Source organism: Saccopteryx bilineata, chromosome X (genome assembly GCF_036850765.1).
Source record: "Saccopteryx bilineata isolate mSacBil1 chromosome X, mSacBil1_pri_phased_curated, whole genome shotgun sequence".
Classification (NCBI taxonomy): Eukaryota; Metazoa; Chordata; class Mammalia; order Chiroptera; family Emballonuridae; genus Saccopteryx; species Saccopteryx bilineata.
Genome location: NC_089502.1, coordinates 105335596 through 105362580, shown reverse-complemented (window position 1 = coordinate 105362580; position 26985 = coordinate 105335596). Strand labels below are relative to the sequence as shown.

Sequence of the window (26985 nt, the reverse complement as noted above, 5' to 3'; positions counted from 1 at the left end):
TATCTGCACCCTATGTTTATTTCAACATTATTTACAATAGACAAGATGCAAAAACAACCTAGGTGTCTATCAATAGAGTAATAAAGATATGGTATACAGACAACAATTAAGTCTGTAGAAAGACATAATACATCAAGAGGGTTGCATATATGCATATAGATATACACACAATGGCATATTACTTAGCAATTAAAAGAATAAAATCTTGCCATTTGTGTCAACATGTATGGACCTAGAGAGTATTATACTAGGTGAAATAAGTAAGACTGAAGAAAAAGAGATGAATACTATTATGATTTCACTTACTTTTGTAATCTAAAAAAACAAAAAAAAAAAAAACAGTTAAAAAAAAATAAAACAGAAACAGACCCATAGGTCCAGACCCATGATGGTTGGAAGAAGGGAGAAGGGTTGGAGAGATGAGTGTAAAAGATAAAGGGGAATTTTTAAAACTTGTATTTGCAAAAAAAAAAAAAAACTGCTCTAGAAAATGATAATTAGGTGAATTGGCATCAAAAGAATTGACTTCAGGTGAAATGATTTCAGGTGAGCTAAATCCTATCACAACCTTAGCACACTACTTACAAAAGTTTGTCCATCCTTCTTGGAGCATTATGTCTTTCTAAGAACCTAATTCATTTTGTAGTCATTATTTATAGGATCCCACTTTAAAACAGTAAACATACAAAACAACAATCTAGAGTCATTCAATTTAGAGCCAATCTGCCTCATAAAATTCAGAATCCTTAAACCACCACTGTATGAAATTATGTTGTCAGAGATCCCTAGAGAATGCTCAGAGCCATTGAGAAGGATTCAAACTATGTTTGGCTCATATCAACTATGATTCCCTGCTGGAAATCTCTCTTCTGTTTCTCTTATAGGTGTTTTTTATTGAGTCCATCTGTAACGACCCTGGCATCATTGCAGAAAACATCAAGGTAAGGAGTACCAGTTACCTTTCCTTCTTATTTTGCCTCAGGCTTGGATCATGCCTAAAAATATCTCTATGAGATTAAAGAAAATATTCTCCTACTTCTTTTAGAAAGCATTCCTTGACAATTCTGACCTACATTTTTCTGTGAAATTAAATGAAGCCAACATATATAGAGTTATTAATATGCATCAGGCTCCAAGCTTGACTCTCATTGATTTTTTCACAACAAATTTGCATGTTAGGAATGGTTTCAGTATTGGAAACAAGAAACTGAGGTTACATGAGGAGAAGTGAGTTTTCAAGTGTTTATACAGCCAGCAAAGAGGTAGGACTGGGACTGACGTCAGGCTTGGCTATCTGCCCCAAAAGCTCTTTATTCTGCCCTGCAATTCATATCAGAGCTATCACTGATCTTAGTTTCTAGGCATGTGATCTATACATAGATCACTTACCACATTTTATTGTTCCTTATTTCATCAAATTACTGGAGTTCAGGGACAGAAGAGACCTTAAATGTCATCTATTTCAACCCTCCATCAGATACCTGAAATCTCAAGTAAATGTTTGTCTAGAGTTTTTCTTCATACCTCTAATGACAAAAGAATCATTGCCTTCATCAAATGCTGCCCAATCAAGCTGAAATCTACCTCTTTGTAATTTCCACTCATAGGTCTTATTTTTTACTCTAGGGGCACAGAACATGTTCAGTCCCTCTCTCCTCTTCATCTGTTCATCTATCCATCTATTTTTTATTCAAAAAAAAAGAATCCATATACCTGTGCTGGGCCATTCTGGGTATTAGAGACATAGAAATGTATAGAGAAAAATCTTGCCCTTGAGCTCACAGTCTAATGAGAGAGGCTGACAGGTTTATAGATATAACTCTTTGAGGTAAGTGCTAAGATGAGGGAATAAGAGACTGTGGGAGCACAGTGTTGAGGACTTAACTTTGCATGGAAGGGGTAGGGTGTATCATGAAGGCTTCTCAATGAAGGTAAGAGCTGACCTGAATCTTGAAGAATACATAAGAATTTGGCAAGCAAAGAATGGGAAATAATGGAATAGCATATACCAAGTATGGCATCTTCAGGGAATTATATGCTGCTTAAGTTAGCTAAAGCAAAGTGTGTGGAGAAATAGGGGAGCAATGGGAGATAAGGATGAAAAAAAACATTTGGAGGAACAATTATGACAAGTCATGGGTCGCCCACTAAAATATTTCATACTTTATGTAAGATATATGAAGAAATGGTGAAAAGTTTTAAGAAAGGGAATCCAGTATCAGATGTACATGTTAGAAATATCCTTCTGGCTACTGTTATAGGGAATACATCAGCAGTAATAAGATTTTAGAAAAAGTGATCAGTCACAAAGCTATTGTGAGAGCCTAGGCAAGAGAAAATAAAAGCTACTTGGAAAGATATTTAGAAAATAAAGTGGACAGAATTTTGGTCCCTGCTGAGACTTGGGAAATGTTAGAAAGGGATGCATCTAGGATGACTCCCAAATTCCTTTCAGGCTCAGGTGACTGAGTGAATAATAGTGCCATTCACTAAGATGAATGGAGAACGTAGGTACTGAGGGAGTTGGAGATGCCAACCTTTCAAAAATCTAAAGCCAACATGCTATGTTCTCCCAGGAAACAGTTGATATGTGTAAGCCATTATGATCGCTGGCCAAGATCTGCTCTTCTTTTTCAACAATTTTTCACATTACAATTTCAATTCTCTTATAAATGTTCTTCTTAAACAGTGTGTACTCTAGAACCGAATATGTTACATACCTTCTTTGACCACACAGAAATATAATAAGGAATCACACAATCCAGATTTTCTTCAACTGACTCATTTTATAAACTTGAGCAAGACCCTTTCTCCAAGGCTCAATTTTGACATCTTTATTATGAGGGAGGTTGTACTCAATGATCTCTACAGCCCCTTCTCAAGAGCACTGTCAGAGTCTCTGTCTATCACAGTCCCTCTGTCCTTCTCCCTTCTCCCAGCAAGTGAAACTCGGCAGCCCTGATTACATGAACTGTGATCGAGAAAGGGTTCTGGAAGACTTTCTAAAAAGAATTGAATGCTATGAACTCAATTATCAACCCTTGGATGACGAACTTGACAGGTAAGATCCCAAAACCCCAAAGTCCAGGCCTGGTTCCTTAACACTGTTTTGATGTCCTGTAGGACCTAAGGAAATTTCCTCCTTCTCTGGGTCTCAACTTCTCTATCTGTAATATCAGGGAGCTGGGCTTGATGACTTGTCTTCACGGGCCTGCTTAGCTCTATTATCAATGGGGTGGTGATTTCTTGATGTGTAAAGTGTTCACGAGAGGATTGAAATAGTGCTTTTATGAGCAAATGGACAGATCAAGAATCTGATCTCCGGAGTGGGAAGCTATTTGATGCTATTATTTCTTTTAAAGTTTTCTTTACCCATGGATGGTATTTAAGTTTCCAAACATGTTCACTTTCTTTATTTCATTGAATCCTTTCAGCACCCCTGTAAAGAAGACTGAAATAGGTCTTATGATAATAAATTTTCAAAAAAAGAAAATTGAGTTTCAGAGAGCTGAAACAAGTTTCCCAAGCTCCCACCATAAGTCAGTGGTAGCACAAGGATTCTAATCACATATTCTGTCTCTTAGCCACGTCTCTTTTTACAATGCCCATGTATACCTCTTTAATGAATAAGTATCTGGTCCCTCCAGGCTCGGGGAGAAAAATAAAGGCAAAAGAAATAGGTTCTGTCCTCAGGTAGCTTTCATAGTACCTGGAAACATGGGAAGACACATGAAAGACTTTAAACTTTTATTTATAATATTAAGTAAATATAAAAGAAATGTTAGCTGGCATACTAGGGAAAATGTAAGTTTTACACATAAGGTATTCCCAGAGCCCTACTCTCTTTTGAAATGGGTTGTGATGAGAAGAGACTCTCAAAGTTACTCAGATTCTTTGAAACCAAAGTGAGAAGGGTAAGGAGGTTTCAGTCAATATTATCCTAAGAAGTTTAAAGACCATCATTTTAGTTTTGTCCAACTGAAGTCCTAAAAGATGAGCATTGTTGCTGCCTCATTCCTCAGATAGGAAAATGGAGACCAGAGCAGGGCAAGAACTTAACTGAAGCCACACAATAAATCAATAGCAGAATATACTCAACTCTTATCTTCAAACTCCAGCCTGATTCTTCTCTTACCACATCCATATATAATAAAAAGTGTCACATGAAGTTTAGACACTCCATGCAAGGAGCAGGACCTTATATACAATTGTGAAAATTGTTAACTAAGTCAGAACATTTAGGTCAAGGGTACACTTGCTTTTCTCACCAACGCATGTGTGCTAGAATGGGGCTATTTCTTCCCTGAATAAAGTGTAACTTTTTCAAATTTCCACAAAGACACTAGAGGAGCTAGCAACATACAGTGAAAGAAATTTGAAGGAGAAAAGCTTAGGTGAAGGAATGGCATTGAGAAAGCCCCTAACTTTCAACCTATACTCCTGCAGGTGCTTGGTTAATGTTTGATGAATCAGTTTGGGCATGAAGATTACTGATTCTGAAGGGTTGCTTTATTTAATCATTTTTCTATCAACAGACATTTATAGTCCATACCTCAATGCCCAGCCTTAAATTGTGCCTTAGGAACCCAAAGAGGGAAGCTCTGTCTCTGCTGATAGAATGACAACTTGGTTGGGGAAGACAATGAGTATGCAGTTGATCAAAATGATAGGGATGGTAAAGCAAATGAACTGGATGAACACAGAGGAAGGGTCCCGGCCCAGCTTGGAGGAGGAGGTCTAGAAAAGCATGCTTACCCATCAGGTATTCTATACATGTGTTCAGGACAAGAACAAGGCAGAGGCTACCAAAAATAAGAAAAAAATATCATTTTTAAAATATTTTTAATATTTTATATCTCCATTATGAAGGTAGTTAAAATTGAAAAAATAAAATCAACTTGGTAGATCCTCCTCATATAATATAGTTTATAATTTTTAATTTAAATTATGCATGGTGGAGATGGATATTAGCTATGATAATACTTTTGGTGTGAAACACCTCTAAATGACTTTACATAATCCTGAACTCAAAGAAATTTTCCTAGAGAGAATGAATGTACTGGCTCATTTCTAAAACTGAACAGATCAGCCACTGCTTTGCCTGCCTTGGGTTAATGCAACTATTTCCATTTACCTGGTTTTGTTACTATGCACACAAGTTTGCTGGTGTGTTACTCCATTGCCCCAGACTTCCCCCCTCCATCTTTTTTCCAGGGATCACCCTGAATTCCTTACAATCAAACCATTTTGTAATTAATGCCTGGCACAATAAGTGCCTCAAAAGTCTTGCTCCATAGTTCTAGTCTTCTGATTGGTCAGTGTCCTCCATTTCAAGCTCTTTTGTAAACAGGTTGTTGGATAATTTAACTATCATTTTGTGTATAGTTATTAGTTCATGACAAGCAGAGAATTGAGGGGATTAAAAAGGGGTTTTAAGCCAGGACCACAAGTTCCCCACTGATGTTGTAAACCACTTCTGTATTTCCATGCCCCAGTACTTGGCACACCTTAGATTAAGTATCTAGTGACTGTGTGTGGAATGGGTGTTAAGCATTGATTGTGCATTTCTAAATATATATTCCTAACTGGCCTAAAAGCTCCCAAAGGGCAAATGCTGAGTCCTCAGCCCAAGCACACTGCATAGAAAAGGCAAGGATGTGTTTGTTAACTGCATGTCAGATAATGAAAAGAATCCGACTCGCTACCCTTTCTGAGTAAGGAAAGAGACCCCAAAACACACAAGCACACACAGACACGATGTGGTAACTGCATGTAAAGTATTAAGTACACTATATCATAGCAGAGGTAGCTCATCATTTGAAAAGGTGAGGGAGTAGACAAGTCTGAAGCCACCAGTGAGATGTTAGAGGTATTCAAAGACACAAAGAATTACTGCTTCTCTCTGAGTATATCAGGAGTGTGAACCATAGAAGATAGAACCCAGACGCACGGAGTATGATAAGTGAAGGTGAAAAGAAAACCTGGCTTAAGATAAGATTTTTAAAAAGGATACAGGGAGATGGTAGTAGGCTATGAGCCCCAAGAGATGGCCAGGAACCAGGTCTCTTGAACAGTTACCCAGAACAGAACATGGCATGGCATCTTGTTAGAGGAAAAGTTGGTGAGGGCTGGGCTGTGGAAGAGGTTTGAAGGCAGTGTGTGTGGTTGGGGCTTTCTCTTGGGATTAGCCTCTCCATCTTCAGCCCCTGAACTGCCCTTGCTCTTGCTTGGACTGGCCCAGCCACCTGTCCTACATCAAGATCTTCGACGTGGGCACACGCTACATGGTGAACCGAGTACAGGACCACATCCAGAGCCGTACAGTATACTATCTTATGAACATCCATGTCACACCCCGCTCCATCTACCTATGCCGGCATGGTGAGAGTGAACTCAACCTCAGAGGCCGCATCGGAGGTGACTCTGGCCTCTCAGCTCGGGGCAAGCAGGTAGGGAGGACCCCATGCCCCCAGAGGCTGAGCTGGACCAGTTGGGCCATGGATGGGTATAGTGGCCACTGCTTGGGTCCTGAGTATAAGGGGACTCGAGGACAGGGTAGAAGCAGTGGTCACTTCAATCCTTCTTCCCTGTCAGCCAATCAGTCTTGACCCATCCTTGAATGGCTACCATGTGCCCACAGAAGCTGCAAGTCTGAGAATTTGGTCCTGGCACTCTAGGCCTGCCCATATCTAGCTGCTCCTCCAGTCCCAGTATGGTGAGCACCCTTCTTCCCTGCCTGACTGGTCCCCTCATATTTCTCACAACTCTGTGACTTCACATGTGCAGTTTCCCCACCTAGGCTGCCTTCCTCTGCAGCTGGTAACTAGCACTTGCACAGAAACTGCCCTGAAGTACCCCATCATGGAATCCATCTTCTACTTCCTTACTCAGGGCTGAGACTATACCCCTTCTAACCCACTTCACGTCATCATACTGTTAGCATTTATTCCCCACCAGTTACTGCTTCTTTCCTGCCCTACCACTCACACTCTTTTCCAAGGTATAGCTACTGCTCTCTGCTCTGGTCCAGGAAGCCCTCCCCTGTCCTCTCTGCTCCCAGACAAGTCACCATGCCCTGGGCTCCATCTTTCCCAGTACTGGCACATCTCTGACTCTATGGCATGAGTCTCTTCTATCCAGGCAAACATAGTGACCGGACTTTATGGGTGCTGGCTCAACAAAGGCACATGTTTCCCCTGGGGTTGAGCCCTGTGGCCGGGCCTGTTAGCACAGGCCTTTGCTGGGGGGAATCACTTGGGGAGGGGACAGTAAGAAGTGGAGATCCAGAGGGAGGGAGCAGCATCTTTAATTGGACACTGTGCATAGTCACAGCACCATCTGCTTCCACATGTGTGGCCTCATTTAATCTTCACAGTAACTCTGTAGGCTAGGCATTACCGTCACCAGTTTATGGATGAGGAAACTGAGGCCCAGACAGGAGCAGAGTGTCCTCAGGTCACACACAGCTGGAGCAAAGACTGAAAACCAGGCCTTCCTGCCTGCCCCTCAGCAACCCCCACTACACAGGTGGCCGTGTCACAGGCAAGACACCTGACCAGAAGGCACATCCTCATGACTCCCTCTCTGTTGCCTTCAGACAGGCAGCCTGCTCTCAAGGTGAACTCTGACCTCTGAGTCCCATATCTCTCAGTTTTCAGAGCAGAGTCAGAGGCAACCACAAGTATCATCCTCACCGTGTGGCATCACCTGCAGCCAGGAGTCTCTTGGTTGGGGCTGGCCATGGCCTTCTCCACATAGCTCAGCACTCAGTTTGGACACGTGGCCCTCTCCACACAGCATGCCTCCCTCCACACAATGTGCTCTTGTACATGTACCCACCTGGCCCCAACCTTTATGCTCACGGTCACAGTGCACCGTGCACTTTCCCACTGACTCTCACCCACATCAATTACAGTAGCTGTCACCGTGTGCTAGGGAGTGCTCTGAGTGCTCCCCATCCACTATCTAATCTCCACTCACAGAGGCCTGGCTAGGTAAGCTAATGCTGCTCACATCTTACAGGCAGGGGCTCCAAGGCCAGAGAGGGGCACGGATGCATCCCAGGGCGCACAGAGACTGTAAGGAAGCTGGAGACATTTAACTCCCATCACCTACTTCCCAGTCAAGGGCTCCTTCCATCAGAGCACGCTGACTGCTGACTCAGAGTCCATAATTAGAACGTGTGTACACAATGCCCATATTTGTACATATAAATGTGTGCGTGTATCTCTGTATTTGTGCAGATGTTCCTCACACAGCATCTGTGACTAATAACAGACCTATACGCAGAAAGGGAGTGAATCACCTGCTCCTCTGGGCTCCTGCAGCCCTGCATGGTTTCTCTCGGTGCTGTCATTGTTTCCCTCGCTGGACTGGATGTGTCTTGAGAACAGGACATCCTATTACAAAACACAGCTCCACATAGTCAGTACATGTTCAAATGCCCTTAGAACCTGGATACCAGGATCCCTGCCTAAAGCAATAAGAATTCAAAGGGTCAAAAATAAATATCCCCCAAATCTCACCCTACCACATCTAGACCACTCTTTGAGTACCCAGAAACCTAGAAATCCTTGCCCTTGTGGTCTAGTGTCTGCATGCAGTGCCTGCATGGCCCTATCCCAGAGAGTCTACCTAAGAACAGGCCGTGTCACAGAAGTGTTCACCACTAGGTGAAGGGGTGGACAAAGGGTCGCTGTGGATGAGGAGAATTGGTGAAGATATGATGTGGACAGAACTTGGTCATGTGACTAGATTGTCCACAAACATGTATTGTACTCAAGACATCTATGAGTACAAGATGGAGGCAAGAAGAGAAGAGATGTGGACTGTGGATGGAGTCCCTCAATATGTACTCTTGTCTTAGTGAGCACAAATGTTAAAGCTGGACTGTTTGAATGAATGAATAACTGAGTAGGGGGTTCAGTGAGCAAATATCAATGAACAAACACACATACTCTTTTCTATTCTCTTAGTCCTTAGTCACATGGGAAAAAGTATAACTTTGAAAGTTGGAAACATTTAAGACTTTGTATTCTTGTGTTTTTTTTATCATCATTCTATCATTTGTGACAGGTGTGAGCTGTTCTCATGGCACCCTGTCTTCCTCAATCTCACTCTTTCTCCCTTGCTCTCCTTCTGTACCCGCTCCCACTTTCTAGTATGCTTACACCCTGGCCAACTTCATTCAGTCCCAGGGCATCAGCTCCCTGAAAGTGTGGACCAGCCACATGAAGAGGACTATCCAGACAGCTGAGGCCCTGGGCGTTCCCTATGAGCAGTGGAAGGCTCTGAATGAGATTGATGCGGTGAGATGTAGGGGAATGGATTTCCTGGTGGGTGGCAAGGCTTGACTCAGGATTTATACTCTGGATTGCCTCTGCTCTGGCTTCCATGGTAGCCTAATTAATTCAACTAACATTTCTCTACAACTAACGATATGCCAGACACTATTCTGTATGTTGAGGATACAGTGAAGGCCAAAACAGACAAGTTTTCTGTCCTCATGGAGCCCAAAGGCAAGCAGTAAATAAAACATTGCACCTCATGTGACAAAGTGCTGACATGGGAAATGCAAGGGACTATAGTGGCCCCATAAGGTGAGGGTGGTCCTGAAATGACTTGGTGGTGGAAGATTTACTGAGAAACCTTCCTAGACAAAGCTAGAAGTAAGAAAAGAAACAGGCAAAATGATCTGAGAGTGAGAGAATAAATTTAATTTCAGTGGCAAGCAACAGCTCATGTGAAGGCCTAGAAGTGAGAAGAGAGCATGGCATTTTCAGAGAACTGAGGATAAAGCTTGGACAGTGATTCTAAGGTCTAGAGATAAGAGAGATAAGGATGGAAAGGAAGGCAGCTCATAGGGTTTTATATTGTGTTGAGGGATTTGGATGCTGCCCTATGAATGGAAAACCATTGATGTGGTGGTCTAAGTCAGGGAGGAGTGGTTTGATGAATGTGATTCACATTTTTTAGTAGAAAAACCACTCTAGCCATGTGTAGAGGCTAGGTAGAAAGAGGACCAGAATGAGTGAGCATGTAGACCAGTATGGAGATGGCTAAGTTAGTCCAGGCAATAGGTGAGGGTGTAATGGACCAGAGAAGTAGCATTGGAGATGGAACAAAGAAAAACTTGAGAAATATTTCATCTGACCATCATGATATAACAATCTCTCTCAGGGTCAAGTTTTCCCATGAACTCTTTAAAAGGCATTGTTTCCTCTCCATCATCTCACCTGCACTATAGATACACTAACATCAGGTAGCAGCACAGAGATTATGATTGTTGAACCTCAAAAATACAATCTTCACCACAGGTGTAGATAATTTGAATGGAGGTAGGTTAACTTGCTTGCCTACTAAATATATCTCTAGAAAATACAGACAAGTATGTGTGTGTGTGTATACAAATGTACTTAACTACAGATGTGCAATGACACACAAATGGATATACAGCATTGTTCTACATTTCACATGTATTTGTTATAAAATACATGCAAGAAAATATGTAAATTCTTTATCATAAGAGTTCAGTTATGGTTTGTTTCTGGCACACACACTATGTAAACATTAATTGAATACCTACTTTGTTTCACCACTGGAGTAGTGCTGGAGATGGAGATTGGTTCCTGCCTTTACTGAGTTTTCAGGCTAAACAGGGTAGAAAGAGGAATAAACAGAGAAATACAAAACAGTTTTGTAATACTGGCTCTGACAGGCCAGACTGTGAGCATGTAGACGTTGGGGCAGGGCATCTGGCCCAGCCAAGATCCTGGAAGAAGTGATGTCAGTGTTAACTTGGAAGGTTAATAGTGAGCCAGATAGAGAAGATCAGAAATGGTATACCAGACAGGGAGAACAGTTCAATCAAAGAGGGTATTATGTGTGTGTAGATCTGCTAATGTTGTAGTGGTGGGGATTAAGAGGGAGGAAAAAGGAATAGAATTGAGAGAAATTTAGGAGGTAGAATCTCAGCAACTGGTAATGAGGAGGTGGGTAAGGAAGAAGCAAGAATTTAGAATGATGTTTAGTTTTCCAGTTTGTTTTGCATGATCAATAATATATTAATAATAATAAAAATAAAAAAAATAATAATATATTAATAATTATTTCCATTGATTAATTCTTTAAAATATGCCCTGTACATCCTATACTAGTCTCTTTTGCACATATTATCTCTGATATTCAAAACACTTTTGTGGAAAATTTACAATTCTCCTAATTTTTCAGGTAAGGAAAATAAATTTAGAGAAGTCAGGCACTTTTTCTTAAGTTGATAGGTTATCAGTGACCATTTCCACAGGCAGAAAGTTTCTAGAATGCCTCAGAATATAGTCAAAGCCAATTTGGAAGGACTTCATGTACCCCGTATGGTGTACTTTTTCTCAAAGGGAGTGCCAAATGGAGAATTTTGACAATGCAAAGCTGTTTGGGGGGTTAGGGTGGAGATGAATCTTGTAGATTGCTCAAAAGACAACAAACCTTGTAGATTGTTCAAAAGACAACAACCAGAGCCTGCTGCTTCTTCTACAGGAAAATCTAATCCTTGGAATCCACACAACCAGAAGGAAAACTTGAAAACTCAACATCACTCTCCTAACCTACCAGTAGCCACCTCAGTTCTGGGGATTCTCAGTGGACTGGGAGCTCTTATATGCTCTATGAGCTCTCAATTCCTTCTTTGGGTGAATAGAATGTATTTCCTCTAGGCTCTGAAACTGTTAGGGATACTAATTCTTGCCTTCTGAGATATCTGTGGATAATTGTTTCTTTATCTGCCAGAGATCCTGGAACAGAGGTAGGAGCAGGAGGGATGAGAAATGCTATAAAATGGGAGAGCTTTGATGTGGATGTGCATAGGCAAACATAATCACAGACACCCACCACAGTGCACTCACAGTCACAAGCACATGGACCCACCATTCAGACACAGGCTCTCTCAGGCACATCTACCAATAACACGTATACCATATACACACACACATACACACCTAGAGATACATATAGGCACAATTACAGTCACCTTAGACACAATACAGTCTTTGCATATTTCTATATCACGTGAACACAGAGGCATACCATGGACATGTACACAGTACAGACACACAGTCTCAAATATTATGCCACATATTCACACAGGCCTTAGACATAGGCACACAGATTATCACACATATACATCAGAGACAATCAGAGACACACACACTCACATATACACATGTCACAGACATATTGAGATACACATGGAAAGACAAACCACAGAAACACTCACACAGGCACAATCTCAAATACTCTGACACCCTGTACACAAACAAAATCACACAAGTACACTGCATATGATGAGACAAATACAAAAAAAAATCAAAAGTCTCTAAACATATCACAGGTACCCGTAATAAGCATGCTGCACACATACATGCAAAGTCACAAATCCTTAATCCCACATATTTATAAAAATACATACATATATATGTACAATGTACACCTACAAACCTATTGGAACAATCATAGAGAAGCATCACAGAGACCCACCATACACTCATCCTGAACACATCTATACACATGAACTCTCTCTCATCTGCACAACCACACACCTCATTCACAAACACACACATACACTCAGACAACAAGCACAAACCTAGAGCTATGTTCATAGAAACCTAGGTGCTACTGTTCTACGATTATTTGTACTCAAAACTATGGGAAAGGGTGTGTGGATTTTATCTTATGAATATTTTTGTCCTCAAATAATTTTTCTCAGGGTGTCTGTGAGGAGATGACCTATGAAGAAATCCAAGAACATTACCCTGAAGAATTTGCACTACGGGACCAAGATAAATATCGCTACCGCTATCCCAAGGGAGAGGTAATGTTTGAAAGGTGGATGGATTCCTAGAATTCCTCCCCAGTGTCTACTTTCCAACTTCTGGGTTCTATAGTTTCTGAGATTTCTTTAGAAACATAAGAAAGCATACTTTGCCGCAACTACCTTTCCCTAAAGCACATAGTCATTTAGCTGTGGCTGTCTCAGATTCCTGGCTATAGGCAACAGATTCCTCTCTTTTATTTTATTTTTTTATTTTTCTAATGATTTTTGAAATAGTTTTTCTGAGTAAAATTTTAAAAAATAGTTTTTTCTTTTTTTCTTTTTAATTTAGAAAATTAAATTTAACGGGGTGACATTGATCAATAAGAGACATAGGTTTCAGGTAAGCATTTCTATAGCATTTGAACTGTTGATTGTGTTGGGTACACATCACCCAGAGTCAAATCACTCTCCATCACCACATACTTGTCCTGCTTTAATCCCCTCCCCCGCTCACCTCCTCCACAACACCCCTCCCTCTGGCAACCACTTCACTTTTATCTATGTCCCTGAGTCTCAGTTTTATATCCCACATATGTGTGAAATCATACAGTTCATAGCTTTTTCTGATTTACTATTTCAATTCAGTATAATGTTCTCAGGTCCATACATTTTGTTGAAAACGGCACTATGTCATCATTTCTTATGGCTGAGCAGTATTCCTTTGTATATATGTACCATTTCTTCTTTATCCAATCCTCTATCGAAGGACACTTTAGTTGTCTTTACGTCCTAGCCACTGTGAATGGTGCTGTCATGAACATGGGGATGCATGTGTCTTTTGTGTGTGTGTGAGAGAGAGAGCCAGAGAGATAGAGAGACAGACAGACAGACAGACAGACAGAGACAGATAAGAAGGGAGAGAGATGAAAAATATCAACTTATTGCGGCACTTTAGTTGTTCATTGATTGCTTTCTTATACATACCCTGATGGGGGGCTCCAGCTGAGCTAGTGACCCCTTGCTCATCAAGCCAGCGACCTCTTTCTTGCTCAAACCTGAAACTTCGAGGTTTCAAACCTAGGTCTTCAGCGACACAGGCTGATGCTCTATCCACTGCACCATCTCCTGGTCAAGCATGGTGGTGCATGTGTCTTTACCTACCAAAGTTTTTGAGTTTTTTGGGTAGAGACCAGGAAAGGGATTGCTGAGTAAAGTGGTAGTTTTATTCCTAGCTTTTTGAGGAACTACCATACTTTATTCCATAATGTTTTACCAGTTTACATTCCCGTCAACAGTGAATGAGGGTTCCTTTTCTCCACAACCTCTCCATTACTTGTTATTACCTGTCTAGTTGATAATAGCAAATCTGACAGGTGTAAGGTTCTATCTCATTGTAGTTATGAGTTGTATTTCCCTAAAATCAAGTGAAGATGAACATCTTTTCATATATATGTTGACCATTTGTACATCTTCACGAGAGAAGTATATGTTCAGGTCCTCTCCCACTTTTCATTGGATTGTTTGCTTGTTTGTTGCTGAGATTTGTGAGTTCTTTTTCTTTTAATTATTTTTTATTAAATTTTAAAATTTATTGTGTTAACATGAATTCAACTGTCCCACTTGATATAACACCCTCACCCCCCAACAAAGTGCACCCCATTATACCACCTTTGTCCCCCTCCCCCTAACTCCCTCTCTCCTTCCCTCTTAGATTTGCTGTCCTGTTATCTGTATCTATGCGTTATGTATATATAATTTTACTAATCCCTTCAATGTCTCTGAATCCTTTCGCTCATTCCCCTTCCTTCTGATAGCTGTTCCTCTGCTCCTCGTAATCCCTCATCTGCCTCTATTCTGTTCCTCAGTTCACTGTGTTCATTCGATTCCACATATAAGTGAGGTCATATAATATTTCTCTTTCTCTGCCTGGCTTATTTCACTTAGCATAGAATTCTCCAAGTCCATTCATGCCAATGCAATAGGTAAGATTTCTTTCTTTTTCATAGCATGTAGTATTCCATTGTGTATATGTACTACAGCTTTTTTATTCATTTGTCCACTGATGGACACTTGGGCTGTTTCTAGACTTTGGCTATTGTAAACAGTACTGCAATAAACATGGGAGTGCATATCTTCTTTTGAGTCAGTATTTTGGAATTCTTTGGATATATTCCTAAAAGGAGGATAGCTGAGTCAAAAGGCAGTTCCATTTTTAATTTTTTGAGGAATCTCCAAATCTCCATACTGTTTTCCACAGAGGCTGCACAAGTCTGCATTCCCACCAGCAGTGCAGGAGGATTCCCTTTTCTCCACACCCTCGCTGGCACTTGTGTGTTAATTTGTTAATGAGCACCATTTTGACAGGTGTGAGGTGGTATCTCATTGTGGTTTTAATTTGCATTTCCCTGATGATTAGTGACGTTGACCATTTTTTCATATGCCTATTGGCCATCTATATGTCCTCCTTGGAGAAGTAAGTGTCTGCTCAGTTCCTTTCCCATTTTTTAAATTACATTGTCCACCTTACTGGTATTGAGTTTTATAAGTTCTTGATAAATTTTGGTTATTAACCTCTTATCAGACATATCAGCAAATATTTTCTCCCATTGTGTGGGTTATCTTTTAATTTTGTTAATGGTGTCTTTCACTGTGTAAAAACATTTTAGTTTGATATAATTCCATTTATTTATTTTGTCCTTTATTTCACTTGTCTATGAAAATATATCGGAAAAAATATTACTACGAGAGATATCAGAAACTTTACTGCCTATGTTTTCTTCCAAGACTTGTATGGTTTTGTGACTTACATTTAAGTCTTTTATCCATTTTGAGTTTATTTCTGTGAATGGTGTAAGTTGGTGGTCTAGTTTCATTATTTTGAGTGTACCTGTCCAATTTCCCAGCACCCTGTATTAAAGGGACTGTCTTTATTGTATATTCTTGCCCCTTTGTCAAATATTAATTGACCATGAGGTGTGCATTTATTTCTGGGTTCTCTGTTCTGTTTCAATGATCTGTATACCTGTTCTTATGCCAGTACCAAGCTGTTTTGAGTACAATGGCCTTGTAGTACAACTTGATATCAAGAAGTGTGATACCTCCCACTTTGTTCTTCATTTTCAAGATTGCTGAGGCATTAAGGTTCATTTTTGGTTCCATATAAATTTTTTAATATTTGTTCTAGATCTGTAAAGTATGCCATTGCATTAAATAGTAATTGCATTGAATCTATAGATTTCTTTGGGTACTATAGATATTTTAATGATGTTTATTCTTCCTATCCATAAACACGGTATATACTTCCACTTGTTTGTATCTTCCTTGATTTCTTTTTTCACTGTCTTATAATTTTCCAAGTACAAGTCTTTTACCTCCTTGGTAATTTATTCCTAGGTACTTTATTTTTCTTTTTCTGTTGCAATAGTAAAAAGGATTGTTTTCTTAATTTTTCTGTCTTACAGTTTACTGTTGGTGTATAAAAATGGCACTGATTTCTGAATATTAATTTTATATCCTGCCACCTTGCTGAATTCACACCTAGGCTGGCTTTTACCCACACTGGGTCTAGGGGAAGGTCTGCAAAATGCCAAAGTTCCTTGAGTTCCGCCTCCTGCAGCCACTGTCAGTTGGCTGTTTGTTGGTCTTGGCCATTGGAAAAAAAAACAAACCTCTGGTAGAGTCTAAAGCCTGGAGCAATTCAGGGATTAAGAAGGGTGGTGGGTGTAGCTCCCACCACTTGGCCCCAGGTATCAGCCTATCTAGACTTTTTTCACAGACCTCCATAAATTGTGGCCACTAGGAGTTGAGTTGGTGTTGCCTCTGTGACCCAGACATGTGGTCTTTCCACAGTCCTGACAGTTTCTACTGAATCTCCCATGAGGTGGAAGCACCAGTTATAGTCTTCGGAGCATGCAGGGAACAGGGGGATCTCTGGCCTCAACACTAGAAAAGTAAGTCACTGACATGCCCTCTGCTTCCTGGCTGACCTTTTAGAACTGCCCAGTCTCTACAGTGTGGGGCAGGAGATATTCCTGAAGGTGGGGCAGTTGCTTTCCCTCAGGCTGATATCTCACAGAAGGAACTGCTTTGCCCAAGAAAGAAGGCAACTGCAGTATTGGAGAAAGACTCAGCACAAGGGTTCTGGTGGCCATCCCCCACAATGTCCCTCCATGAGCCACCAACTTCACATTCTCCTCATGCAACTCTAGTCCTCTCAGCCCTCCCTCTGCCGGAGCCCCGAGTAAGTGTCTGAGAACGAGATTTTCTGCACTTGCTCTTTAAGACAGAGCCTGCGTATGTGAAAGCTCTGTCTCTTTTCTTGCAGACATAAACCTTGGCTCCTTTCACAGCCAATTGCTATGTGAGTGCCTCTCCTAGGCTCCGAAGTTCTAGGTTGGGGTGCCAGCCAGGGGTTTGAGACACATACCATTCAGGACGAATCTCCCTGCAGTGGATCTCTCCAGACCTTCAGCCACTGCTTCCTCCTGGGAGCAGGGCAGCCCTTTCCATGTCTCCTCTCTTCCTACTCTTCTCGATGTGGCTTCTTCTGTGATCCTTGGTTATAGACTCCTCTTTGTTTAGTCCATAGTTGGTTTTCCAAAATGATTGTTCTTAAATTAAATTGTAATCAAATTTGTTCCTGGGAGGTGGCAAGTTGAGACATCATCCTACTCTGTCGCCATCTTGGAACCCTGTGAGTTCTTTATATATTTTTAATATTAACCCCTTTTTGAAGCTGTTGCTTGCAAATATCATCTCTCATTGGGTTGGCTGCCTATTTGTTTTGTTGTTAGGTTCTTTTGCTGTGCAGAAGCTTTTTAGTTTAATATAGTCCCATTCATGTATAGCCTTTACTTCCCTTGCGTTTGGGATCAAATTCACAAATTTTTCTCTATGGCCAAGGTCCATGAGCTTAGTACTGATGTTTTCTTCTATGTAATAAATTCTTTCAGATCTTATATTTAGGTCTTTGATTCATTTTGAATTAATTTTTGTGCAGGGAGACAAACTAGTCAAATTTCACTATTTGCACGTGGCTTTCCAATTTTCCCAGAACCATTTATTGAAGAAGCTTTCTCTTCTCCATTGTGTGTTTTTTGGCTCCTTTGTTGAAGATACTTGTCCATATATATGTGGTTTTACTTCTGGCCTCTTAATTCTATTACATTGGTTTGCATATCTGTTTGTTTGTTTTTTGTTTGTTTGTTTTTTGCCAATACAATGCTGTTTTGATTATTGTGGCTCAATAATACAATTTGAAGTCACGTAGTGTGATACTTCTAGCTTCATTTTTTTGCCTCAGGATGGCTTTGGCTATTCGGGATTTTTTATGTTTCATACAAAACTGGTGATTTTTTTTGCTCTGTTTCTTTAAAATATGACATTGGGATTTTGATGGGGATTGCATTAAATTTGTATATTACTTTGGGTAATATGGCCATTTTAACTATGTTGATTTGTCCAATCCACAAACATGAAATACTTTTTTATTTTATTGTTTCTTTTTCAAGTCCTATCAATAATGCTTTATAGTTTTCAGAATATAGGTCCTTCACATCCTGTGTTAAGTTTATTCCTAGGTATTTTATTTTTTCTTGTTGCAATTGTAAAAGGAATTGTTTTCTCGAGTTCATTTTCTGAAATTTCATCATTGGCATATAGGGAAGCAATAGACTCTTGTATATTGATTTTGTATCCTGCAACTTGACTGTATTGGTTTTAGTTTCTAATAGTTTTTTGGTGGAATCTTCAGGGTTTTCTATATACAGAATCATGTCATCTGCAAAAAGTGATACCTTTACTTCTTCTTTCCTGATATGGTTGTCTTTTATTTCTTTCTCTTGCTTTAGTGCTCTGGCTCAAATTTCCAGAATTATTTTAAATAAGAGTGGAGAGAGAGGGCAGCTTTGTCTTGTTTCTGATTTTAGAGGAAAAGCCTTCACTTTCTCAGCATTTAGTACGATGTTACCTTATGGTTTGTCATATATGGCCTTTATTATGTTGTGATACTTTTCTTCTGCTCCAATTTTATTGAGTGCTTTAAACATAAAGGGATGTTGTATCTTATCTAATGCCTTTTCTGCATCTATTGACAGGATCATATGATTTTTGTTCTTTGTTTTGTTGATGTAGTGTATTACACTGATGGATTTCCATATGTTGAACCATCTTTGTGTTCCTGGAATGAATCTCACTTGATTATGATGTATTATTTTTGTAATGTATTTAATTTACTAGTGTTTCATTTAGGATTTTTGTGTCTATATTCATTAGAGATATTGGTCTGTAGTTTGTGTGTGTGTGTGTGTGTATTGTTGTTTTTGCCAGGTTTTGTTATCAGGGTTATGTTGACTTCATGAAATATGTTAGGGCATATTGCTTCTTCTTCTATTTTTTGGAAGACTTTGAGAATAGGTACCAAATATCCCTTGAATGTTTGGTAGAATTCACTTGTGTAGCCATCTGATATTGGGCATTTATTATTGGGGAAGTTTTTGAGAGTTGTTTCTACTTCCTCCCTGCTTATACGCCTATTTCAGATTTTCACTTCTTCATGACTCACTCTAGGAAGATTGTATAGTTCTAAGAATTTATCCATTTCCTCTAGGTTGTTGAATTTGATGGTGTACAGTCTTTCATAGTATTCTACTATGATCCCTTATATATATATTTTATATATATGAAATGTCTGTAGCAATTTTCCTTTTTCTTTTTATGTTTTATTTATATGAGTCTTTTCCCTTTTTTCCTTAGTGAGTCTAGCCAGGGGGCTGTCAGTTTTATTGATTCTTTTCAAAGAACCAGCTTTTTGTTGCATTAATTTTTTCTATAGTTTTTTGTTGTTGTTGTTCTCTATTTTATTTAGTTCTGCTCTAATTTTTACTATTTCTTTTCTTCTGCTTACTTTGGGTTACTTTCATTTTTTTCTCATTCTTTAAGATGTGATGTTAGGTTGTTTACTTGGTATATCTCTTATTTCTTGGTTTAAGCTTGTAATGATATAAACTTTTCTCTTATTACTGCTTTTGCTGCATCCCAGAAATTTTGATATGTTATTTTTGTTTGGCTTTATATATCTCTTTATCTCTGCTTTTATTTCTTCTTTGACTTAGTCATTTTTTAGAAGTGTATTGTTTAATTTCTACATTTTTGTGGGTTTCTTTACTTTCTTTTTGCAGTTGAATTCTAATTTCAAATCCTTATTTTCAGAAAATATGCTTGCTATAATTTCAATCTTCTTGAATTTGTCATTGATTTTTTGGCCCAACATATAGTTTAACCCTGAGAATGTGCCATGTTCATTGGACAATAACGTATAATCTGATGTTTTTGGATGAAATGTCCTATAAATGTTTATTATGTCCATTTGGTCTAGTGTGTTGTTTAAGTTCTTTATTGATTTTCTTTTTGAGTGATCTATCTAAAGCCATCAATGGTGTGTTGAAATCTCCAAGAATGATTATGTTTTATTTACTTCTAATATTAGGTCAGTTAGCAGATGTCTTATATTTTTTGGTTCTCCCTGTTTTGGTGCATCTATTTTAAGATGTATTATCTCTTCTTGATACAATGTCCTCTTTATAATTATGAAATGTCCATCTTTGTCTCTGGTTACTTTTGTTGTCTTGAAGTCAACATTGTCAGATATGAGTATAGCTACCTGTGCTTTTCTTTAAATATTATTTGCTTGGAGAATTGTTTTCCAACCTTCCACTTTGTATCTACTTCTGTCCTTGCAGCTTAAATGTGTCTCTTGAAGGTGACATGTATTTGGGTTTTGCTTTTTTATTCACTCTGCTACTCTGTGCCTCTTTATTGGTGAGTTTAGGCCATTTACATTTAGAGTAATTATTTACACTTGAGGATTTTCTATAACCATTTTATGTTTTCTTTTCTGGCAGCTGTGTGTCTTGTTTGATTCTTCTCTTTTGTGTTTCCATCAGTTGTTTTTGTTTGGTGGTATTTTGTACTTCTTTCCTGTGTTTCCTCTTTTTTTTTAAGCTATGTATTTCAGTAGTCACTTTTTTGTGGGTGGTTTCCATTAGGTCATTAAGAGAAAAAAATATAATATGTAAAAGAGTTCTTTATTTAATCTGGTACTCTGTGCCTCTTTATTTGTGAGTTTTGTTCATTTGCATTTAGATTCCTGTCTTTTAAAAGCTACATGTTTTCCTGCTATTTTTCCTCTGCTTTCTGGAGGTCTCACTTTATCCTGGCCTTTGTCTGTTATATACATTCACTATGTGCACTTGAAATAGTTTAACATACTCTAATTTCCTGATGTTTTATTGTCAAGTTTTCTAAAGCTCCAACTTCTCTGGGCACTGAATTGGAGTCCAAATGGACAATAGCTAATATTTTAACCTACTTTTTTGTCACCACATGAACAAGACTATCAGTTCTCTATCCTCATATGAGGTAAATCCCCAGTGTTTCCTACATAACCTCCATTTAGCCAGTTCTACATTTTAGAGTATTTACTAATCATATTCTAATTCTGATACAAATCCTGGGAACAATTATGAGCAAATCTGGACATCAGAGAAGTCAATACAATAGATTCCTGTGTTACAAAGCATTTTCACCTTCATTCTCAGAAAATGACATATAAAAATGATCTGAGGCCCTGGCCGGTTGACTCAGTGGTAGAGCATCGGCCTGGCGTGCAGAAGTCCTGGGTTTGATTCCCGGCCAGGGCACACAGGAGAAGCACCCATCTGATTCTCCACCCCTCCCCCTCTCCTCCCTCTCTGTCTCTCTCTTCCCCTCCCGCAGCCGAGGCTCCATTAGAGCAAAGATGGCCCGGGTGCTGGGGATGGCTCCTTGGCCTCATCTCATATCATTTGAGCTGTTGATTGCATAGTATGCTCATCACCCTACATTTTAATATGCATGATTAACAAAATCTAAAATCAATATTTCCAACTTCCCCCTAAATTAAAATAAGTTTTTTTTATAATTAAGCTTTTTATTTGAGATAGTTGTGGATTCACATGCAATTGTAAGAAATAAATTTTCCTTTATTCTTTAATCAATTTTACACAATGGTAACATCTTGTAAAACCATATCACATCCAGGATATTTACATTGATACAGTCAAAATACAAAACATTCCCATCATCATAAGGATCCCATGTTGCCTTTTATACCCACACCCACTTCTTCCTTAACTGCTGCAATCACTAATGTATAATCTATTTCTAAAATATTGTCATTTCAACAATGATATCATATATAAATGGAACCATATAGTATGTAACCTATTATGATTAGTTATTTTCTTTGACATGATTCTCTAGAAAATCATCCAGGCTGTTGCATCTATTAATAGTTTGTTTCTATTAATTGATGAATACAAGTCCATGGTATGAATGTACCATGGTTCATTTTTACTATTCTCCCACTGAAGAATATTTGAGTTGTGTTTAATTTTTAAGATATTATAAATAATGCTGCCAAAATTTGTGAAAATATTTTGTATGAACATAAGTTTTTATTTCTTTAAAATAAATGCCTAGGAATATAATTCTAAGTTTATATTGATTTTTAAAAAATAATCTGCCAAACAGTTTTCCAGATAGCTATGTTATTTTACATTCCAACCAGCCATGTATAAATGATCTAGTTTCTTTGCAGTTTTGCTAATGTTTAATGTTAACATTTATTTTATTTTATTTTTTATTTAGAAATTAAATTTGATGGTGAGACATTGGTTCATAAGAACACATAGGATTCAGCTATACATCTCGATATCATATGAACTAATCACTGTGTTCTGTACCCATCAATCAAAGTCAAAACATTTAATATTACTGTATATTTGGTCCCCTTTAATACTTTCCCTCTCCATCTGGTAACCACTTCATTTTTGTCTATATATATGAGTCTCAATATTCTATTCCATATATGTGTGAAATAATATACTTCTTAGGTTTTTCTGATTTATTTGTTTCACTTAGCATAATATTTTGAAGTCCATCCATGTTGTTAGAAGTAGAAATAATTCATCATTTATTATGGCTGAGTAGTATTCCATTGTATATATGTACGACATCTTTATCCAATCCTCCACTGAAGGACACTTTTGTTGTTTTTATATCTTGGCCACTGTGAATAATGCTGTCATGAACATGAGAGTGCATATTTCATTGCATACAAATGTTTTCAAGTGTGGTTTTTTTTTATAGATAACCAATAGAGGGATTGCTGGGTCATATGGTAACTCTATCCTTAATTTTTGGAGGAACTGCCATACTGTCCTTCATAGTGACTGTACCAGTTTACATTTCCACCAGCAGTGAGTGAGGGTTTTTATTTCTCCACAGCCTTTCCAACACTAGTTATTACCTGTCTTGTTGATAACAGCCAATCTAATAGGTGTGATGTTGTATCTCATTGTGATTTTAATTTGCATTTCTCTAAGAGTAAACAAAGATGAACACCTTTTCATATATCTATTTGTCAGTTCAGGTCTTCTCTCCATTTTTAATTAGATTATTTGTTTGTTTGTTTGTTTGTTTGTTGTTAAGTGTTGTGAGATTTTTATATCTTTTGGATATTAACCCCTTGACAGACCTGTCTGTGAATATTATCTACCATTTGGTTGGCTGCCTTTTTTTGTTGTTGTCAGTTTCTTTTGTTGTGCAGAAGCTTTTTAGTTTAATATAGTCCCATTCATTTATTTTTTCCATTGTTTCCCTTGGCTTCGCGGTCAAATTCATAAAATGTTCTCTATGACCAAGGTCTACAAGTTCAGTTTTTATATTTTCTTCTATGTAATTTATTGTTTCATATCTTATATTTTGTTCTTTGATTCATTCTGAAACAATTTTTGTGCATGGGGACAAACTGTAGTCAAGTTTCATTCTTTTGCATGTGGCTCTTTAATTTTTCCAACACTGTTTATTGAAGTTTTTTTTTCTCAATTTTTTTGGGGGGGTTTTGTTTGTTTGTTTTTGTTTTGCTTATTTGTCAAAAATTATTTGTCTATATATGTGTGTGTGTGTGTGTGTGGTTTTATTTTGGGCTTTTGATTCTGTTCCATTGGTTGGTATATCTGTTTTTCTGCCTATACCATGCTGTTTTAATTTTTGTGACTCTAGTATATTTGAAGTCAAGTAGTGATATCTCCAACTTTGTTCTTTTTTCTCAGTATTGCTTTGTCTATTTAGGGTCTTCTGTGGTTCCATACAAATATGTTGACTTTTTGTTCTATATTTTTCCTTTTAAAAAATTACTTTGGGGTTTTTAAGGGGATTACATTAAATCTATATATTCCTGGAATTACAAGATGGTGATGGAGTAAGCAGACATTCCAACTGCCACCTCCGAAGGCCAAATTGGAGTTACAGCAAAATTTAAGAACAATCATATTGAAAAACCAACTTCGGACTAAATAAAGAAGAGTCCATAGCCAAGAAGTTACAGAAGCCACATCAAGACTGCTCCAAGAAGGTTGCACAAGATGAGTCACAGCCATTATCTTGCACTGATCTGCACCGGTTCCCTGCATGGAGGCCGCCGGTTCGAAACCCTGGGCTTGCCTGGTCAAGGCACACGTGGGAGTTGATGCTTCCTGCTCCTCCCCCTTCTCCCTCTCTGTCTCCCCCCCTCTCTCCTCTCTAAAAATGAATAAATAAATAAAATTAAATTCTAAAAAAAAAAAAGACAGGCACCACAAAGCATCTAATATACATGATCAAGGTTGACCCTTATAGACTGCTAGCAGGAAAGAATAACTTCACTTGAGAAACATCCAGCTGCATTTAAGACTTACACACAACAGGAGGGTAAATATAACCCTCAAGAATCATTCAAAAGAAAGAAACTCAGGCGCCCTGGAAGTTAGGATCACTGACCCCATCTTCCTCATAAAGACACCATAACAAATTTTAAAGTCAGGACAGACCTATCTAATCCACAGACAAAATGAGAAGACAAAGAAATATGACCCACGACCATGTAGTATTATATTGTGTATATGTATCACAGCTTTTTAGTCCACTTGTCTACTGATGGACACGGGCTGTTTCCAGATCTTGGCTATTGTAAACAATGCTGCAATAACTGTGAAAAAGAAGGAAATCTTACCCTTTGTGACAACATGGATGGACCTGGAGTCTATTATGCTAAGCGAAATAAGCCAGGCAGAGAAATAAAAATGACAACATTATATATCAAAACTCTGGGATGCAGCGAAAGCAGTAATAAAATGGAGCTTTATATTATTACAGGTTTATATCAAGAAAAAAGATCCCAAGATAACAAACTAATAATACATCTAAAAAACTATAAATAAGAAGAACAAAGGCAACACAAAGTCAGTAGAAAAAAGAAATAGTAAAAATTAGAGCAAAACTAAATGAAATAGAAAACAGAAAACTATAGGAAAAAGTGAATACAACAAAGAGCCGATTCTTTTTAAAAAATCAATAAAATTGACAAACCACTGGCTAGACTCACTAAAGAAAGAGAGAAATGAATCATATAAACAAAATCTGAAATTAAAGAAAAGTTACCACAAACATTATACACACACACACACACACACACACACACACACAAAGGATCATACTTAAATACTATGAAAGATTATATGCCACCAAATTCAACAATCTAGGAGAAATGGATAAATTCCTAGAACAATACAATCTTCCTAGATTGAGTCATGAAGAAGTGGAAGACCTAAATAGACCCATAAGCAGGGAGGAAATAGAAACAACTATCAAAAACCTCCACAAAAAAAAGTCCAGGACCAAATGGCTACACTAGTGAATTCTACAAATATTCAAAGTAGATTTGGTACCTATTCTTCTTAAAGTCTTCCAAAAAATAGAAGAAGAAGCAATACTCCCTGATACATTTTATGAGGCCAACATAACCCTCATACCAAAAGTTGACATGGACAACACAAAAAAAGAAAACTACAGACCAGTATCTCTAAAGAATACAGATGCAAAAATCCTAAACAAAATACTAGCAAATCAAATAAACACATCAGAAAAATAATACCTCATAATCAAGTAGGATTCATTCCAGGAGCACAAGGATGGTTCAATATACATAAATCAATCAATGTAATATATCATATCAACCAAAAGACAAATTTTATATGTTTCTATCGATAGATGCAGAAAAGGCATTTGACAAAATAAGACATTCATTTATGATTGAAACACTCAATAAAATGGGAATAAAAGGAAAGTACTCAACATAATAAAAGCTATATATGTCAAACTATCAGCCAATATCATATTAAATGATGAAGAACTGGAGGCTTTTATTACAAAATCGGGAACAAGAGATGGTTGCCTATTCTCTCCACTTTTGTTCAACATAGTACTGGAAGTGTTAACCAGAACAATCAGGCAAGAGAAAGAAATAAAAGTCATCCATATCGGGAAAAGAAGTAAAGTTATCACTTTTTGCAGATGACATCATCTTATATATAGAAAACCTCAAAGACTCCACCCAAAAACTTTCAGAAACAATAAACCAATAGTAAAGTCATAGGATGCCAAATAAAAATACAAAAGTTTACTGCTTTCCAAAACGTCAATGAAGAAACTTCAGAAAATAAACTAAAAAAAATTTTCTTTTACAATTGTAACAAAAAATATTAAATATCTAGGAATAAACTTAACAGAGTATGTGAAGGACCTATCTACTGAAAACTACAAAGCATTATTGAAAGAAATTGAATAAGACACAATGAAATGGGAAAATATTTCATGTTCATGAATGGAAAGAATCAACATAGTTAAAATGGCCATATTACTCAAAGCAATATACAAGCTTAATGCAATTTCTATTAAAATCCCAATGTCATTTTTCAGAGAAAGAGAACAAAAAATACCCAGTTTGTATGGAATCATAAAAAATTCCGACTAGCTAAAGCCATTCTGAGAAAAAAGAATGAAGTCGGAGGTATCACACTACCTGGGCTTCAAATTATACTACATAGCCACGATAATCAAAACAGCATAGTATTTGGGGGGGAAAAACAGACTTGAAGACAAATGGAATACAATCAAAAGCTCAGAAATAAAACCATATATATATATATATATATATATATATATATATACACACACACACACACACACACACACACACACACACACACACACACAAATAACCTACAAAAAAGTGAGCAAAGCCTGACCTGTGGTGGCGCAGT

General features: G+C 38.0%; 1 protein-coding gene across 5 annotated transcripts in view; it reads left to right on the top strand.

The window, feature by feature from the left end:
- Positions 1-26985, top strand: part of PFKFB1 (6-phosphofructo-2-kinase/fructose-2,6-biphosphatase 1) — a 91173-nt gene that overhangs the window by 49074 nt on the left and 15114 nt on the right. For all 5 annotated transcript variants that reach the window (XM_066250257.1, XM_066250260.1, XM_066250259.1 and 2 more), the window contains 5 exons: positions 885-941; positions 2940-3061; positions 6242-6449; positions 9162-9308; positions 12758-12862. In XM_066250257.1, coding sequence (XP_066106354.1) covers positions 885-941; positions 2940-3061; positions 6242-6449; positions 9162-9308; positions 12758-12862 — 639 coding nt within the window. The remainder of the gene's footprint in view (positions 1-884; positions 942-2939; positions 3062-6241; positions 6450-9161; positions 9309-12757; positions 12863-26985) is intronic.